The following is a 20,980-nucleotide window of genomic DNA, read 5'->3' on the forward strand; positions in this document are numbered from 1 at the left end:
GAGAAATACACTCCATAGGCTGTTGACATTGCATGACATGCATGCCCCAGCTTCTACTCCAGAATGTCAGAAAGGATATGTTTGTAAGAAACAGCTGCTCTTTAATCCATGTGAAATACATATCACTGGTGCTCTGAAGGAATATTATCTGTTGCTTCTTTTTCACTCTCCTATCGTGTTAAGCAGATGCAATCTGATCATATGCATGAAGTCACGATTCCCTAATCTAAAATTTAATTCAAGAACAAGACATATGTTATAATTAAGAATAAAGGAAATTATTGTAGAGTAAAAGATAAGGGAATAAGGAGAAGAAAAAAATCAAGCAAAACCACAAAAACATTGGAGCTTTTATGTGATGTGTGATTTAAATTTAGATTGCACGTGCCCTTCATATCTCCTCCACTTATGCATAACATGCAGGTGCTAACAAAATCAGCCAGATGGACTTCTGTCTTGACCCACAGGCAGGCTGGGTGATGTCTTCTGAGCTAGTATCTTGCTTCTTATTTATTCTATCTCTTCAGTATCTATTCTTCTCCACAGCATCCACCCAGCAGTTGTAAATGCCTAATGCTAATAGCATCAAATTTGGTAATCAGAGAAATAAAGCTTCTTTCCTACCAACCAGCACTCTCAAATTTACTCCCTAAATACCACCTCGCTGACTCTCCTGTTAGGTCAAACCCCAGCAGATTCTGTAATGCTTCTGTTTCCAGCTTCTATCACTACACTTCAATGAAAGGAAGAGAGGATGTCAGCCAAAACAATCCATACTTGGAAACTAAACTATAATGTTAACTAAATTACATCTTAATCAACAGGGAAAAAGCAACAGCACTCAAGTTTTAACTGTAAGCTTCTTTAGTGCTTAATTTCAGAACTTCAAAGACAAGCTTTTTATTATTATTATTATTATTTATTTTTTCTGTGTATGGGTGATTTAAAAAAATCTCAACAAGGGATCTGAGACACAAACCCTTTAATTGTTCAACCTTGACAGATTGCAAGGGCAAAAACTCACCTCCTATTTTGAAGAGAAGACTGGATGGCAGATATATCTCACTCCTGTTTTGGGGATTTTTTTTTTATTATTATTTTTTTTCTGCACCCTCTGGACCTGTTCCAGAACCCAGCTTTTCCATGGAAATTCAGGGAGGACAAAAGCTAAAGGACCCACAGCTGAGAGAGCAATTGTATGGGCAGAATATTTGTATTGGTAGTGTTACAACTATGGTCAATTTACATTAATTGCAAAGAAATTAAGGCAGAAATCAAGGGAAATTTGCTGCCTTATTTGCTCTTTGAAAATTACAAGATAATGATTTTCACCTAAGAATTTTGTATTTTGAGGTAGTATCACAATAATTGTTCAACATTTGATAAAGGAAGAGTAATATACATTTGCTAAAGAGCCCATTCTTTTCCTTTTTATGTTTTGTTTTGTTTTGTTTTGTTACTGATTTTAGTTCCAATACTGTGTGTTCCACTCCTGGGGAAAAAAAAAAATAAAATCTGTAAATAAACACTTCCATATTCTCTCCTCTGATATGATAAATCATTTTGTACTGATCTACCATTTTTCTTCCTTAATCATACAAAAAATTGTATTGCTTGGTTATTTCAGATGCATTAAAATATATGTAAAGTTAAATATCCCTGGAGCACTGCTACTATATTAATAACAACAACAATGTTCTTTCTGTACTCTTAAAAGGTGCTAAGAATGAAGAAGATATAAAAATGCTCCTCTCTTTATGATTTCAGCTGAAATGTCAGGACATATACTGGTAAATACATGTAAGAAAGATTCACATGACCAGAATTCTTAATGTCACAGAAGGAGAGAGAGGCAAGTATCTGTCATCCCCTGTACAATTGATGACAGGTTCACGGAGACTTCCAAGCACATTGGCCTTAATGTATATGACTCCTTGATTTCTGTCATTGTATCATAGGATAATTCAGTTTGGAAGGGACCTCAGGAGGTCTTTTTTCCAACCTCCTCCTCAATCCATGGTCACCTATCAAACTGGGTTGCTCAGGGCTTTATCCAGTTGAATCTTGAAAACCTCCAAGGATGGAGACAGACTCTCTGCAAAACTTCTTCCACTGCCTGACTGTCTTCATGGTAAATCTTTTTTCTTTATATCCGGACTGAACTTTTCTTCTGGAAAATGATATCAATTGTTTATTGTCTTTCCACTGTGCGCTCCTGTGAAAAGCTTGGCTTCGTATATTCAATGACCTTTCTGTAGTCATCGGCAGGTCATGTTGGCTCACCTGTAGCTGTCCCTGCTCCAGGTTGAAACAACCCTGTTCCCTCAGTCCCTCCTCACAGGGGAAGTACTTCAGCCTCCCCACAGTCTCAGTAGTCCTCCTCTGGACTATCTCATGTTTATTGATGTCACTTTTGCATCCACAGCTGGATGCAGTATTCACATATGGTCCAAGGAGAGTTATTTAAAGGGGGACAAGCCAAGCACTTGCCTAAATATACTGGCTATAATCCTGTTAATACAGCCCATGTTATTATTAACCTTCTTTGCTACTGGTCCGTGCTTGGCTGGAGGTGCTCACACCTCCATCTTTGTTTTTCTGCAAAGCTGCCAATTAAGCAATCCCAAAGCCTGTGTCATTGTAGGAGCTTCTTCCTTCCCAGGTCCAGGACTTGGCATTTGTTCTTGTTGAATTTTATTAGGCTCCTGTCAGCCTCTTACTGCAGCCTCGCAACCATGTCCTTGAGGATATCAACTGGTCTCTCTAACTTGGTGTCACCTGCAAATATTTCAAGACTGGACTCCTTTATCATCTTCACTTCTCTGCTACATCTGTTGAATAAGCAAAGGGCTGGTACAGATCCTTGCAGCACTGAAGTTTTTATTCATCTTCAGGTAAAGTATGGCCCATTAAACACAAACTTTTGACTTTGACCATCCAACCAGTTTTTTACCTATCTTATTGTACTATCCAGTCTGTAACATCCTAATTCCTAAATTGGACACAACAATATAGCAAGAAATGGTGTTGAAAGTCTTGTTAATGTCAAGGTAAAGGAAATCTCTTTGGCCACAAATCTAGTTAGTATCCAAGCAAATATGTATATTCTGATTGCAAAAGTCTCAATGGAATGTTTAATTTCAAAAGCAAGCCATCTTCAAATCTATACATGTATAATTGTAAGTATTCACTAGGTTTTGTTTAACTGTCGTTTTTACACATTAATTTGCAATGATTATACCTGGAAAGATCTGTCACTGAAAATAAAAATTCTCTCCCTCCCAGATCAATTCTGCCAAGGTTTAGTACAGAGTAATGAACAATTTTTCACAGCCAGGCTAGGAAGACCTAGCCTTAAGTTATTTTAATTGAAATGACAATGGTTTCTCTTCATTCAAGTGTAATTATTCTACTTACCTTTAATGTGATTTGACTAATGTATTGAGAAAGAAATTCAAGAAAAAAAGTGAAAGAAAAGTTGGCTGTCTTTGTTTTTGTTTTTGTTTCATTACATATAAAAGCTTTTTATTTCAAGATTTTGACTTTGTTTTTGAATAAGCTCACTACTGATTTCTGGCTTTGGAAATAATGATGAAAAGATGGCTAGATACAAGAGGAGTCTTGCAGGCTGACATACTTCTAACAGCCATTACTCCCTGCAAACTTTCCATCTAATCTTGAAAATCAAGTACAATTCCCTCAAACCATAACTCTGGAATGCAGCTTTACATGATGTTTATTTCTCTACATGAAATCCAAAGTCATCATTCAATCTCTGTATATTGGTGGGAGCTCCCAAGCACTTGATTTTGGTTGGAGGAAAACGATACCTGTATGAACAGTATAAGTCCTATAAAGCTATTTTCCATGGATTCTTTGCCAGCTCCTCTGTAAGGTAGATACATAGGTTATGGTAGTTAAAGGAAATCTATATTTAATCAAAATGTGAAGAGCAGGTTCAAATATGGACAGCAGTTCAGTGAACACAGTCTTGCATGTTTCTGTTAAATTTTCTGACTCTTAATCTGTACGTAGCCAGAAACATAACATTGTTTAGGAAAGGCTGATCTGAGACTATGTTTAATCACTTTGTTAAACCAAACACAACCTGTCCAGACTGTATGAATGATACCTAAAGCAGTACAAACATTTAACATGTTCTGTCTTTACACTCCAAAGAACTCTAAAATGAGGTCTAAGTCCATGCTTAAACACATGACAGTGTATAAACAATGTAGATGAGTCTCTGTGGGAAACTCAGTTTTGTCTCTGAACTTTCTGGTTAATATAGACCCAGAAGGGAAGTTGTATCTTGGACTTCCAAACAGATTCCAGTAAATAGACACTCCAGGTTCATCTCTCCCACTTTAAGGAGCTTTCAGTTCTCAGAAGGAGAACTGAGGAGTTAAGGAGTTCTCAGAATAGAATATTAAGACTTTCACAAAATTAGCTTAAGGCTACTTACCTTCCAGAAATTTTGTTCTATCCTTCTTAAATAATTTTACCTTCTCTTTACCCTGTGTAACACATCTAGTTATCTCATGCCTCCTCTGCAATCAGTGGAAGAACCGTAGGTGGTGCCAAAAATGATTTTGTTCTTAGACAGTCTGAGTTGCTATCTGGAGATGTCTGTCTCTTCCCATCAAATATGAAGAGACCCTAGGCTAAGATGCTGACAGGTACCTTACTTAAATACCTGGTTATGTGGAAGGGCTCACAGCACCAACCAACACACTACAAAAATGGCTATTTCGGGTTTCAATATGCATGCCATAAAAAGGGGGGGAAAAAAAAAAGAGTCCAAACCTTGAACTACTTTTATTAATAACGTGTCAAAAACCTTTTTTACCTTCTGTTACATTTTCAGCTTAGCTTAATGTCAAATGCTGCATAACTGAGTCATGTCTTTTTGTGAACCCTAACAGGGCTGCTAATGAAACCTTTAAGGTTAGCTATTTAAAACAACCTCTAATTTAAATGAATACATTACCCTGCTAATTAAATATTATTATCTTTTCTTCACAGCAGGCAGTGTAAAACATTTCCTTTTTCTCTTCATCCACCTAAAAAAATAATGAGCCAGGTCTTGTACTTGAGCAACAGAGCATAGGTGCATTATCTTCACTGTGGACCTTCAGAAATTTCTGTGTTGAATATCTGCAGTGGTCTTTTCTCTTCTACAGATGCTAAGGATCTGTATGCTACTTTTTTTTTTTTTTTTTTTTTTTTTTTTTTTTTTAACATTATTCAGGAATGAAGCACAGTCAGAGAAAAAAAAAAAGTGTATGATATGATAAAGAATATACTATTCAGTTCAGCTCTGTTCAGCTCTGGTTTCATTTCTTCTCATATACATTCACCTATTCACTTTTGATTTTTCCCTGTTCTTCAAAATTTTCTGCAAAATACTTCCTTATCAACTTCTTTCTTATTTGCAAGTGCTCACTAACACCAAGCCTATTGCCTCTGGCAAAAGAGTTTTCACTTTCTTAAAATCTTTCCTCAGAACATCTTATCTTATTGAGAGGTCTTAATTCTTTCATGTGTTGTACCATTTGATGTGCCCAAACGTATCCAAGACATCTGCATAAGACGCATACCTGATATAGGAAAAGTGTGGGTTATCATAAAAAAAAAACAAAACAAAACAAAACAGTGTTAATCTGTTGAGCCCCTGACACACCTTCTAGTAGTGAGTGTAAAAGACTGGATGAGTCCACAATCTCAGCTATTTGTTCTGGGTTTGCTAAGCATTTACGTGGGCAGAAAGAAAATCAAACCCAAAGCGCTTACATATCAGATAAACAAACTACTTTTTGAGTATGTCTGCAGAGCACAACTTGCAGCAGATAACTTTCTAAATTGTCTATTTCCATTACTGTGAAGCCAAATGTACTGTAAAAAGGAAAAGAACATTGAAAAAAAAAATGTTTTCAGTTGTCTCCCCTGTTTATTCTGGTTCAATACACTTTTGCACTGGTTTTAAGTTGTATCCATCCGATAATCTAGCACTATATAAAGTGAAACTACCAGGAAATCTGAAGCAACACAGAAAAAAAAAAAGAAAGACAGTTATGTTTTATATTAATTAATGATAGCAATAAAATAAAACTTATTTCTTTAAGCAACAAAACTATCAAGCTTTGCACAATCTTCTTTTAACAACCCAGATGTTTTTTCCCAATTCTTCCTTCAGTCCCCAAATCAGTACTTAGCAGATATTGATGCATTGTTTTCCAGACAACTGAAGCAGCAAATAACATCAGCAATTTATTTCTTCTGGTGTTTTGCCCTCAAAAGGCATAATCTTTTTTTTTTTTTTTTTTTTTTTTTCTTTTTTCCAAGTTTTAAAAGTAAGTTAAAAATATTTAAGGTAAAGAAGTGAATGAGAATGTATTTTCAGAAGCAAAGAAAAATGTTCTTTCTTGTCTCAAAAACACATTCTCTTAGGCTGGTTGGTCAACTTTAAAATGTCCATAAAATATCAGTAAAGCATAAGAAATCGCAGTTCCGCAACAGCCCTAAGCAGGATCTTTATCAAGTAACACAAAGGCAGAAGCTGAGTCAGTGAGTTCCATGGGCTGGTCTAAATGTACCCTCTTTATGCTGAGGTAGGTTGGATTCAGCAGAAAAAAAGAATTATGTGATTTGTTTTGCCATTGTCATGGATACATTATACATAACAGAAGTAAAATAAAAATCTTATGAAATAAAGAAAGCGATTCCTGTTATATTATGCCCTTCACCATGAGGAGTTGCAATCACACTTGTACCGTATTTATTGCTTTCAATGTGTTACAATAGCACATACAGGACATACGATCTGCTCAGTGGGACTGACATGGAAATAGATCTTGAAGCTCTGAAGCTCTGATCTCTGGGTTGGCTATGTCCCAAAGCCCACATTGCTATCTGATCTGAAGCACCCTTGTCAGTTTCACCAGTCAAGACTGAGACAATCATAGAATCACAGAATCATAAAATAGTCCAAGTCGAAGAAATTCACAAGAATCTTCGAGTTCAACTGCTGGCTCCACACAGGACCACACAAAAACCAGGCCATGTGTCTGAGAACATTGTCCAAATGTTTCTTGAACTCTGTAAGGCTTGGTACTGTGACTACTTCCCTGTGGAGCCTGTCCCAGTGCCCAACCAACATCTTTTGGTGAAGAATATTTTCCTAACACCCACCTTGACCCTGCTCTGTTCCAGCACCATGCCATTCCCTTCCCTTGGGTCCTGTCGCTGTCCCCAGGGAGCAGAGCTCAGCACCTGCCCCTCCACTCCCCTAATGAGGGAGCTGCAGGCCGCCATGAGGCCTCCCCTCAGCCTCTCTGCTCAGGACTGAACAGACCAACTGATTTCAGCTGTTTACATCTCCCCATCTAGACCATTCACCCATCTTCATACCCCTCCTTTGGACAGTCTATAATAGCTTTATTTCCTCCTTCTATTTTGACACCTCAAGCTGTACAAAGTACTGAAGGTGAGGCCACACCAGTGGAAACTTTTCTGTGGAAACTTGGTGGAGCAAAGGGAAGCTATATGAAAAGAATGAGCGGACAGGCAAGCTTGCTTTGCTTGTCTTTTATTTTATTTTTTATTTTTTTGGTCAATAAACCTTAATGGAGGGAGACCTGCCAGGGGAAAATATCTCACCACAACAGTGTGCAGAAGTTTCAGCCAGCTAACTGGTCAAATGTGCCTTGGTTAAGCAGTCATAGGTCAATTGCTCCTAGCACAGACACGGAAAGGTTGGATCTTGGACAGGAGGAGAGAAAGCTTTCTGTGAGAAAAACATAAAAGATATGTGCGAGAAGAAGAGTTGCTTAAGAGCATTGTAGGAGCTAGGAAACAAAAAAGAAAAAACACAAAACAAAACAAAACAAAAGATACTAAGAGCTAAGAGCTGAAATAACATAAATTATTTGAAGCTTTTAGACTTTGCCAAAATCACCTGTAGAGAAGAATGGGGTGAAACATAGCTGTTGGTGCAGCTACAGTAGCATGTGTGGGGAGCACAAAGGAATAGCTGCACTAGGGAGGAGGCGGCAGCGTCAGGAAGGACTGAAGGTGACTGTGGGAGGATTAGAGGCAGCCAGCAGAAACAAATTCCTCCACAGCTCATGCTGGGGTTCATCCCTCAGCAAAACTAATGAATCTGAACTGTAGGTTAGGTGCTCCTGCAGGGGCTGGTGGAAGAACAGCAAAACCACAAGCAAGCACATGAAGGGAGAAAAGAGAGCTGTAAAATTCCTATAGGTATAGGTCTACATTCCCAATGAAATACTGCGTGCTACCTTATTTATCCACTATGTGAAAGATTTTTTGTCTCTCATATTTTGCTTCTTAAGCCAAAGCTTTATGGCTTTAAATACAAAAAAAAAAAAAAAAAAAAAAAAAGAGTTCCTGGGGCTAAATATATCCAAGGTTTCTAGGGAAGCTTGTTGGTGCATTAGTAGTGACTCCTTCAAACCATGTGCGAACTTCTGTTGCTTGCAGTCACATTCTGATAGAAAAACTGTGCATTGCTAGTTAGGGATGTGCAATACTGTTTGTTCCTGCTTAAGGCAGACATCACAGCAGCATTTCTTTGAAGGATAATGCAAAAAGGGAACTGAAATGAGAGACTGACACTGTACTTAATTAACAGCAAGTCTCCTCCTTCATGAGTTAATTATTTCTACCAAGAGTTCAAAATAAAAAGATGCTGGTGTCAGTTCATGAATAGTTTAAGTAGAACTGGGATGAGATGACTGGAACTTGTGTGCAGCATATAGCATTCAAAGGTTATTGATGCCTTCTGAGACATCATTAAAAAGTTAGTGCTGAGATTCATTTCCCCTTATGTGGGCTCTGAGCCTTCAGAATCTAAAATCTCTATTACCACAGGGTAGAAATTGCAGTTGTTGCAATCAGGTGTGTAACTTGCATGTATATTTTCAGTGTCTACTGATTGAAGGTCCCTGTTTCCTTACCCAGCTGAGAGCAGAAAGAGATGTCTTCAGAGTTAACTTAGATGTCTTATCTTGAGAAGATGGGATCTCCCTGAATGCATACACCTCTCTTTTGACTGTATATGGAATTTGCTCACATACTTTATGATTGCTTCACCATGCATTTAAAATGTAGGAAAAATTACATACCCATGTGAAACAGATGTGCTCCCACCCTGTAATTAATTTTTATTTTATTTTTTTTTCCAGCAGCAATAACTGCAGCTTCCACTGGAACACCTATACTACATTAAGTTCTGAGGTAATAGATAGCCAAATAGAATAAAACTTCAAGTATATATAGTAGATAAGCTACTTTCATAATTTCTGCTATATAACAGTCTGTGGAGTCTATATCTGTAAACACAGAGACATTTACATTATCTACAAAGCAAACATATGACCTGCTTAAGAATACCTGGCTCTTGCCTGGCCAAATGTTTATCAAACTTTTTGAATACTATGAATGTGAATCTGCAGAAATAAGTCTTTTGAAGACATGATCCTAAACCTACATACATCACTCTTCTCAGTTACAAGATTCACAGACTAAACACATCTTCCTTTGGCATTAAAAACGTCCAAATATTATCAAAGTCATATTTGTGTGTGTGTGTGTGTGTGTGTGGTTTTTCTGTCTTTTTACATGGGAATTTCTGACTGCACCTTTCCAGTCTTTTGATGAATATTCATGTAGTTACAGTGACTAGCTAACACAGGTCTCCTGTCTTTCCATTTATCTTTCAGATTAATTGTTTTTAAATATAAGGTAGTTCTTAGATGTGTCTCCAAATTCATTTCTCCTCACATACTCAATAATTCAGGCTTTTGCATCTCAAAGAATTTTAAACAGAAACACATTATAATGGCCACTAAAATTACTCAAAATCAACCTGTGGTTCTAAAGGAAAATTAACTCAGACTTTTAAACTGTATCACTGCCAGAGGAGCTGTATGGAAATTTCCAGTGTTTTCAGACATATATTGTATTACATGTTAGCTAACATTTCCAAAAGAATGACAGTTTAAACACTAGAACATATTACTTAGAACATGATAAATTTTTATTCTAGTACTTTCAAATATACTTCTCCAGCCTTGTTGAAATATTCAATTATAATAAGGAATAATTTTTGCTTTTATAATATTTATACTGTTTTGTACAATAATATGATATGTAGGATATTAGGTATAAACTTTGCTTTGTCAAAAATGGTAAAGTCCAAGTGAAGTAAGAAACAGTAGTGAAACAAAATGCTTTACTGAAACGAAGTATTTAGGCATCAATGTGAAATGACAGATTTTAAGTGATTTGACATGTTTTCATTGAAAATTTCACTGAATATGACATTATTGTGAAACATTTTCATTCCAGGGAGGCTTTATTTTACATAGAGAACTGGTTTTGTATTGAGAAGAGCATACAGTTTGTATTGTCAGTGACAAAGCTAACTTTTTCATTATCTTGTATCCTCATTTTCTTAGAAAACAAGAATTGATCCATGAAATAGGAATATTATCTTATTGTGTTTAAAATTTAATTAACCAATTAATAATTTAGTGACGTAATAATTTAGCGATATAATAATTTATAATGTATAATAATGTATAGTGATAATGATATAATAATTTAGTATATAATGTAGTATGTTATATAATGAATAATATATATGGATAGATATAAGTTATAATATAGTGATATATTAATTTGGTAATATAATAATTCAGTGCAAATAAGTGAGCAAGGTAGTATGAAGCTGATTTCCCTGAAATATTTTCCCTGAAATTCTAATTAATAAATTCTGTACATTTTTTAATCTAATTGTCTTTAACCATGCTGTTAAGACCTTGTCCCTCTCTCCCTGTTTCACTGTCTCTGCTAGTTCAGGCTCTGCAAGTACCAATGACTCAGAAATAAGCATGCTCCTGGGAACTGTGAACTTTCAGAAGACCAACAAGAGACGTTTGGAAAAATTTTAGTAATTAGACAGCTAAATCCTCACTGAAAAAAAAAAATGGTTTCAGCTCAAAAAAAAAAAAATACTGGGAAGAGAAATGAAAATTTATTAACTGTTCTATGTTTTAAATCAAACCTTTGAAAAATAATTCAGGATCAGGAAAAAATGTCCTTCTTAATCTTCAAATATTCTGTTGGTAGTTCTTGTTTTTATTTCCTATCCTGTAATGTGATAGATCTGCCTTCACATTGCTTTTGATTTCTCACTCACTCTTCTACCACAGAACTGATGTTTCTCAGTAGAACACAAAATATTTTTTATTAGAAATAAAATATATATTTTTGTATAGAAATCCTAATGGTATCAAAAAGACAAGGTGACTGTACAGTCCCAGGAAAAATGAAATTTGCAAAGGTATTTCTTACTCATTTCTGATGAGTTTTTGTTTTGTTTTGTTTTGTTTTGTTTTTCTTCAAAAAGCTGTTGCACTAGGAGCCAGAGACAAAGAAAGTGGCTTGGTTTTTTACAAACTTCTACTTACAGAGGAATAAAAAAATGGTAACAGTAAAATAAGAACGGGGAAAAAACAAACAAACAAACAAACAAAACAAACAAAAATAAGCTAGTATCTATTTATTTGGAAAGTGTTGGAGAAAAGGTTAACAGGTTAATATTCAAAATTTCATGTTTTCTCTGTGTTGGTGACTGAACGTATAATAAAAATGCAAAATGAGATAGTACTGCCAGTAATGACAACCACACCCTGCTACCATGTTTGAGTTCATACTACAACTGTTTAAATTACATTGACCAGTTAGTATTGGGCAGGCCAGGCAAGACAGAGATGTAAATTACAAGTATAAATATTCAAATTGCTCTAACAAAAGTTATTGTGAAACCAGAGGATATTGATTCACTCTATTAATCTCCCTGCTCTTTATTTCAGGTATGCGGGAAAATTAGTAAGCATTTTAGTAAACACTTCTTCCCATTTGTGTAGATATATGCATAACACCTAAACAGAACCGTAGGAGAAACAAGATAATTGAGCAGTGGGAGACAATGTGGTTTTACTGGGATTTCTCTATTACAAATTCCCAATATATGAGACACAACATGTATTTTGCAATCAGTGGCAACAATGACAGTATCTACTCCTTATTATAGACTGTTATTTTTCTCTGATATTTAATTGCACTGTTTCACTAAAGTTTTGCAATTTACTTAAGTCAGAATGACATATGAGTCATATGTATGTGACATATGAGAATAACTTTTGCTTGTGAATCATATACAGAATTGGGGATTTTCCTTCTACGTACTTGAATGGAACAATTATATCACTCAATGTTTTTATTTGCTTCAGGAAAACAAGAAACTATTTCTCATTGTTCACTGTATGGCTACAATCTAGCACAATGAAAATGTGACAGCCTTTATAAAACCAAACTGCCTTAATTGAGATAATATTATATGGTAGAGAGTTAACAAGTTGTTTGTACCCAATGCAGAGCAGTTGCATGACTTCAGGGAATCTCTTATTTGCTGCTAATTGTAACCCAGGAAATGGTAAGTGTCAGGAATGGGCACTATAAGCATTAGCAGCTTGTTTTTTCTTACAACCAACCACCATCAGTGGTGCAAAATGAACAGAAAAAAAAGTTGTACATTGGGTGTTCTGTCCCTAGTGCTATTCTGTAAAAAAGCTGCAGCTAAGTACAAAAAATGTACATGCTGATGGACACTCTGGTTCTGCCACCAAATACTTTGGAGATATTCTGCAGAGTCTTGTCAGACATCATTCTGCAGTGCAAACTTGAAACCGTACATTAATTTCAATGTTATTAATTATTAATAAAAGAAGGTAGTTGGTTTTATCACTGAACTTTTTCTTTGGGAGTACACAGCATGTTCCCTTTGACATGCCTGCATGAGTTAAGAACTGATACCCCTGAGATGTCTTTTGACAGTGTATGAAAGAGATATTCACAAACCTAGAGCAAGTGAAAAAGGACTGTAAATGAAGATTAGTACCTTTCACTGATTTTGTTTGTTTATTTGTTTATTCATTTGTTTTGAGAAGGTCCACAGATAAAGAGTTTAATAAAATCTGATTTTACTTCAGGGAGACTCACAGGGGAAGAATAGTGGTAAATAATTATAGAAATAAAAAATGTAGGTAAAATATAAAAGATCCTCTGATTTGGACTTGTTGCACTATTGTGACTATGTTACTATTGCTTTAATGTTTGCTATTACACAGAATCAATAAAGTATAATCAACTGTATTACTGCAATTTAATTAGGCAAGGGAATCAGATGTGACTATAAAAATCATTTCCCCTCAACAGTCTCTATATCAAATTAAGGAAATTCAAGCCTTGTATATATCAAGCATTTGTATTCTAGCATTTCAGTGAAAGTAGAATTTCTTAAATTCTACTATGCATTATAATGCATTAACTATGCATTATAATACAGGATTTGCATTTCAAGAAATACAAATTATAATTATTGAAAGAAATTGTAGTTTTTTGGTTTTTTTTTAAGTCTAGTATTGCATCATCTGAAAAGAATTTGCAAAGGCAGAGAACATGTTACCTAAAACATTATACTATCAAATATGAAACAACACATTTATTGAAGGAAAAGATTATTATTAGAATACTTATCATGAAGCTAGAAAACAATTCAGATATTTTTGTAGTAGTACTTCAGTGGGTCCCTACCTTCACAATACCTTCTTAACATTACTAAATTGTATTTTAAATGGACAAAAGAATTGTTACATATCACGGACTCATAGAATCATTAAGTCTGGAACAGACTTCCAAGATCATCTGGTCCAATCATCACCCTACTACCAAGTCACCCACTAGACCATGTCCCTAGGCACCATGTCCAACCTTTCCTTAAACATCCCCGGAGTCAGTAACTCCACCACCTCCCTGGGCAACCCATTCCAATGCCCAACTACTCTTTCTGAGAAGAAATGACTCCTAATCTCTAACCTAAACCTCCCCTGGTGCAACTTGAGGCCATTCCCTCTAGTTCTATCACTAGTTATCTGCGAGAAGAGGACGACTCCCAGCTCCCCACACCTTCCTTTCAGGTAGTTGTAGGGAGCAATAATTATTGTTCCTGCAAGCTTTTCTCATGTACCTAAAATATTAATGCATTTACTAATATATTTTGCAGAACAGAGATTTAATGGGGATAAACTGGTTCAACAGAACACTGAATTTTCTTAAGCATTTACCATACTTAATACGAACAAGTAATATTTGTTTATTTGTTAAAGTTTTTATTCTTGCCTATACATTTCCACATTTCTTTTTATCTTGGATGTGCAGGTTCCAAACGAGATGACAACATACATTCTGATGTGATTTCTAGCAGAGATCAAGTGAAGTTTTGGAAATCTCAGGATAATTATTTTCCTAACCCATATTTCTGTCTTGATTCTTTTGTTTCTGCATCTATTCAAAAACTTCAATATTTTTAAAAGAAATGCAGGCATTCTCCAATTCCAGCTGAATATCTGTATCAACAAACCAAATTCACGAATTTTTAACTATTATGAAAAACAGTGCTCAGGTATCTCTATTTTGGATTTTATGGAAGAAAAAAAAAAAAAGATCTGAAGCACAGCTTCAGTAGCACAGCTACTGGAGACAGTGTCTATTCAGGTGTAAAAGGAAAATAAAAGTTTATTTGGATCTGTGCTATAACAAAGCATTTCAGATTCTGATACTATTAAACCATAAAAAGTTACTCAAATTAATCTAATTAAAAATATAAGAAATCTGTAGAAGAAGAGAAAAAGATAAGCAGCAATTTGTCTCATTTAAAAGGATGTATTTCAAGCTATTATCTATCACATTACTACTACTAAATATGCTTAAATATTCTTCATCATACTCACCTCTTTTTGACGGTACTTAATTGCCAGTTTCAATCTTGCAAGATCATTGCCACTTTGTTCTTCTATCAAGCTATTATCATCTCTGTAATTAAGAATAATTTCCAATTCCCTGGAACTCCGTGTCTGATCCAGAAGATCTTTTGCAAATTGCTTGCACTGCCGCGACAGTTCCTCATATTCCGACTTAAATTCATTTTCAACTTTACTCAGTTCTTGCAACTCCCAGCTCAGCTGAAAAGCAGTAAGGAAAGGATCCTCACTGGACAAAGCAATCAAGGATGGGCTTGCCAGAGCCTTGTAGATATTGAGTCTGGATCGAGAATGCCGAAGGCTGTCCACATCTGAACTTGATACGCATTCAATGCAGTTACAGCGGACCTCATGTGGCCTGGGCACAGAGACACCTTTTTGCACAAGGAGCTTTATGATTTCATAATTGTTGGTGTGGGCAGCCAGAATAATGGGTGTGATATCTGGTGTAAATTCTGAAAATTGTTTGTCCAGAAGTATTGGTGGCACCTATAAAAAAAAACAAAAACCACAGGCCTCTAAATAGAAAAAGAACTACAGAAAATTATACTATGAATAGTTTACCAGCTTGTACCCTCTCTCATGTATCTCTGCTTCCAACTGGAGGTGAAAGAAACAGTTTAAATATAACAATTCAATTAACCAAGATAGCCTCTTTTCAGTTCATAAATTGCAATAAACAGGGTATGATTTTTCATAAAGCCTTTTTGTACGTGAACAGTCCATAGGCAGCAATTCATTAAAGCAAATGATTAGATACACAAGGAAGAGTTAGACACAAATGTTCCTGTCAAGTCTCTTAAGTCCCAGCTGTGAGCAAGATGTAAACACTTTCTGGTCTCTCCCTTGTTAATTTCAATTTTGTAAAGGAAAGAGATTCATGGAGGCATAATTATGATACTCTGAAGGAAGCAGTGAAGAGGGGGCAGGAAAGCTGGAGTAACAAAATAAAAATGGCAAGTAAATGAGAAAGAAAAGATACATTTCCTGAAGGAGAAGGTTAGAAACATGGCGTGCAGAGAAGCAAAGATACCTGTTGCAAAGGATTTACTATCTTAAGGTTCATTTCTACATTTGCATGCATAAACATACTATTTTTGTAGTAAAATGGGACAGTTGGTAACATAGGATTCCCAAAGAAGAAACATTACTGCATTTTTAATTTTCTGCTATATTATGTATTGTATCAGAAGATTGTAAGATGTTTCATTTTACGCTTTTTTCTATACTTTACAATATCTGACTCAATGCTTTTCATATATCAAGACATCTTATTAGGTTCATATAATGAAGCCAGGCAAGTGTGATTAGCCAATGGTAATTAAAAATAAAAATAAAAAAAAATATTGGCAGCATTGCTTATGGAATACCTTTGGTTCTTAGTTCAGCAACCTAGTGCAAACTCAATCTGCATCAGGGGAAAGGTGACCAATATGAATCCAAGTTCACGATCATGTATCTGGATATGTAGATTTGTCTGATGTATGTATCAGTCAGCACATAATCATGTTTCTTCCGTCTGTTTTCCTTCCATATCATTATGTTGTATGATCTACAGCATTTCTCTTTTATTACTCAATTTTAACTTCAGGACTTATTTTCTTTTTTGGTCTATTCACTACTGAGTCATATAGTTGAGGAAGAAGACTGACAAACACAACACATCTACTCCATTTCTGGATTTTCCAAGCTGAAAGTCAGAACAACGTTCAAAGTACAGAATACACAAAATCCACTTGCTAGCATTATCCAGAAATTGAAGTGCTTGCCTTGTGCATCTCTGGTCACTACTGATACATGTAAGACCTTATAGGGCAATTCTACAACACAGACTGGCAATGAGAGAAAGGACAGGTCTTCTTGCCCTTGATAGATTTGCAGTGCTGCTAGGAAATAGTATTTTTATTAGTATATCAGCACAACAAGCAGAACAGCACATGGAGAGCTACTATTCACAGTACTACTCTCTGATTTTGTAGCTGTCTTGGAAGCAGATGCACAATGTGACTTTTGTCATGGTACAAGAAATCAGTGAGGTACTTCGAGTGACAATGCTTATTTAGGAGGAGGAAAGGGGAAAACATCCAGCTAAAAGTTAGCTGAAGCCGAGTGAAGTATATGGCCACTGGAGGGATGAAAAAATATTTGAAAATAGTCTTATGACAGCAGTATTAGCTCATTGCCAAGTAGAAAAACTAAAAACATCCAAGAGAAGCTAATAAGAAACAGGTAAAGCATGTGAGAACAGTATTAGAATTAGTTGAGATGAACTACATTTTGAGTCTTAGGAGGGAAAGAAGTGGTGCAAAAAATGAAATGCACAGATCAGGCAGAAATGCAAGAGAAAAGAAAACTAGAATAAAATTAAACTGAAAACAAATAGTATTCTGTGGATCTAATCCAGAATTAAAATCATGGCTTTGATTTTAATTAAGATCATGGCTTTTTTTTTTTTTTCCTTCTCCCTCTTTCTAATGAACACACTGTGTATATTTTGTACCTTTTTTAGCTGTTCTGCATGTTAAACAACTTATGTTTGTTCAATGGGACTGCATCTACGTATAAGAACTGCTATGCATGTGGGCTGTAAAATAAGGACCTCAAGCAGTAATTAGCTGAATCAGAATTACTTTGAGAGGTGGCCATTTATTCCAGTAAAATGGGGTAGAAAGTCAAAAGCATAGATCCAGCCTTCAGGAGTATAATCGTACATCCCTAGGAAAAAAATCTCTTCCCAGCCATAGTGTATTGATGACCAGATCTGAGACAGTACATGAATTCAACAGGCAGAAACACCTCCTCCCTTCCCACGCTTTCAAATATACTTAACTGTGAAGCACTGGGTAAAGCTGGCACAGATGTTGTTTCAGGGCTGCAGGGTGTCTTGAGATAGCCCACCCACCCTCACGACCACATACAGAAGGAGCAGCCAGCTTCACGGTCCTCCCACATGTCTTATGGGGGATGTTTACAGCAGGCAGTTGTGAACCCAGCAGTTCCTGAGCAAGTTCTTTTCTGCTTTCATGTTCCATATTCTGAAGTACAAATGAAAAGTAACATCTTTGCATAGTGTGTGTATAGAATCATAGAATGGCTTAGGTTGGAAAGAAGCTTAAAGATCATATAATTTCAACCCCCTGCCATAGGCAGGGACACCACCCACTAGATCAGATTGCCCAGGACCTTATCCACACTGGTCTTTAACACCTCCAGAGATGAAACATCCACAGCTTCTCTGGGCAACGTATTCCAGGGCCTCACCATGCTCTCAGTGAAGAATTTCCTCCTAACTTCTAATCTAAATCTCCCCTCTTTTAGTTCAAAACTATTCCATGTTCTGTCATTATGTGACTGAGCAAAAAGTTGCTCTCTATCTTTGTTATAAACCCCCTTTAAGTATTGAAAAGCTGCAATAGGGTCATCCTGGATCCTTCTCTTCTCCAGGATGAACATCCCCAGCTTTCTCGGTCTTTCTTCATAGGTGAAGAAAGTTGATCAGCCCTCTGATCATCTTTGTAGCCCTCCTCTGGACCGTTTTAATATATGCACATCATTTTTGTGCTGAAGACCCCAGACCTGGACTCCAAGTAAGGCCTTACAAGGGCAGTGTAGAGCAGGAGAATCACCTCCTTTAAACTGCTGGCCACTCCGTTGTTGATGCAGCCCTGGAATGCAGTTGGCCTTCTGAACTGCAAACGTGCATTACCAGCTCATATCAAGCTTTTTGTCCACTAGAACCCCCAAGTCTTTCTCTGCAGGGCTGCTCTCAATGAGTGTTTCTCGCAGTCTGTACTCATGTCTGGGATTGCCCTGACCGAGATGAAGCACCTTGCACTTGGACGTGTTTAACCTCATTAGGTTCATATGGGCCCACTTCTTGAACTAGTCCATGTCCTTTTGGATGACATCCCTTCCTTCTGTTGTGTCAGCTTCACCACGCAGCTTGGTGTCATCTGCAAACTTGCTGAGGGTGCGCTTGGTCCTACTGTCTGTGTGACTGATAAAGTACTTAAAAATTACCACTCCCAGGACAGACCTCTGAGGGGCACCACTTGTCACCAGCCTCCACCTGGACTTGACCGGCACTCTCTGGGTGCAAGCTTCAAGCCAATTCCTTATCCACTAAATGGTCCACCCATCAAATCCATCTCTCTCCAATCCATCTCTCTCATCCAGACCAGGATGTCATGTGGGACTTTGTCAAAGACCTTACAAAAGTCCAGGTAAATGACATCGGTCACTCTTCCCATATATGTGTTCAAATATTACTCAGGAAGTAAAGAACCTGGTTGAGAATATACTAGAGTTACGTAAGGCTGGAGAGGACATTCAGATACAAGAACAAGCAGAAGGTCTCTACACTATTCCTGGTGTCAGCTATGGTCAGGACAAGAGCACAACCTGGGCATGTGACTTTTCAGAGAACCCCCTGTGTGTCCACATTGTTCTGTCAGGTCTCTCCCAGTGCTGGAAACCCACAGTTATCTGGAATCTCCAGATTAGCTACTACATGGAGCACCTTGGGCACTGGATTGTTTCATTATGCCTGTCCAGTTTGGTCTGGGACTTGAAATCCATATCTTTGTTCTCACTTGTCTGTTGCGTCCATGAGCAAAATGAGACAATTCCAATCCCCAAACCTCACTGGTTATTTCAGTCATAGATTTGTCTTGTCTGTTACATATTATATAGGGAAAAAAAAAAAAAAGAGCACACACATGCACAACACTTGTTCTGTTCTCTAAATTGCAACTGTAATCAACGTTTTTATGCTAAGAAAATGGCAGTAGAAGCTCAAAGTCTGCATTAGTAGAAGAAAGCTTTGGGCTATCATTTGGCTGAACAAACATTACTGGGAGGAATATGTTGTGCTTTGACAGCATCTGCCACAACTAGTGATATTCCCCTCTTGGCCCTGGGGTCTGAGTACCACAGCACAGAGGTGAGAGCTGGAAGGGCAGAAAGCTTAAGGATGCAAAGACATAGCTCCAAATCTCACTGACTGCTCAGGGTATTTCTGTGTCACTTAGGATGTTATTATTTTTGAACTGTCTGGCAGTACTAAACTAATACTCGTTTCCAGCCATTCCAGACTGAAGGCTATCGTAACATGTCATTAACCTCAATCTTCTCTGAAATGTTAACAGAGACAAAGCTCCAAACTGACTTGTATGTGGGGTCCTTTAACTCAAAAGCTGCTTTTTTTCTTTCTTTCTTTTTTTTCTTTTTTTTTTTTTTTTCCCTCATAGTTTATCTAAATCATTCATGTTAAAGGAACTCAGCTGATGCACACATTCTGGAATTCATACCATCACAATTTACCCAAATATAGTAGTGTGCATTAAATCATTTCAGCCTTAACTTAAAGAAACATTTAAGCTTAAAGGGCAAACCCTAAGACTGCAATTTTAATTACATCATGAGTTTAACCCCTGATCCTTCACATCCTATTTTAAGATTTCCGACTCACTTAAACCAAAGATATAAAGAAAGCCAAAGCAATAAGGTCAAATTATTCCCTCATCTGCAGCATAATTAAGTACTTATCTTTTGAAGTTTTGAGTGCTCTCAAGACACTCAGGATATTTCTGTATTTAACTGTTGATCTTGTACTTGCTCTGAAATCACCAGACTTATGAAGAATTTTACTTTCAAACTACTGAAAACAATTCTTTTTAAGTAAGCCAAAACAAATAATCAGCATTCACAGATATTAGCCACCCAATTTTAATCTTTGACAAAGCAGTCACAGAAAACATATGAATATTCCTTAAATCCTGAGAGGATGGAAAGCTACTGGGTTTTACAGTCACTGACTGTGACTGTAACTCCCCAAGGCTTAGGAGTTGTGTGAATATATGATACACCTTGCAGTTAATATATCAAGTGTGAGGCTGCCTAAACTTAGAAAGGTCAAATTATTTTTGCCTTCTTACATTTTGCTGTATTTTTTTTTTCCTACTTTAATCCTACTTCAACATTATTTATATGGCTGAGCAAAGCAGTTTGAGGATTGCATACTTGTATGCATATCTGTATGGGGATGAGAAGGAAAAAAAAACAGAAAAGAA

General features: G+C 36.5%; 1 protein-coding gene across 2 annotated transcripts in view; it reads right to left on the reverse strand.

The window, feature by feature from the left end:
• The window catches only part of TRPC4 (transient receptor potential cation channel subfamily C member 4), a 166,238-nt gene that overhangs the window by 54,636 nt on the left and 90,622 nt on the right, over positions 1-20,980 (reverse strand). The window contains exon 3 of one of the 2 annotated variants that reach the window (XM_068673619.1): positions 14,880-15,398. The exons of the other annotated variant lie outside the window; for it this stretch is intronic. Coding sequence (XP_068529720.1) covers positions 14,880-15,398 — 519 coding nt within the window. The remainder of the gene's footprint in view (positions 1-14,879; positions 15,399-20,980) is intronic. 2 annotated transcript variants of the gene reach the window in all.

Source organism: Anas acuta, chromosome 1 (assembly GCF_963932015.1).
Source record: "Anas acuta chromosome 1, bAnaAcu1.1, whole genome shotgun sequence".
NCBI lineage: Eukaryota > Metazoa > Chordata > Aves > Anseriformes > Anatidae > Anas > Anas acuta.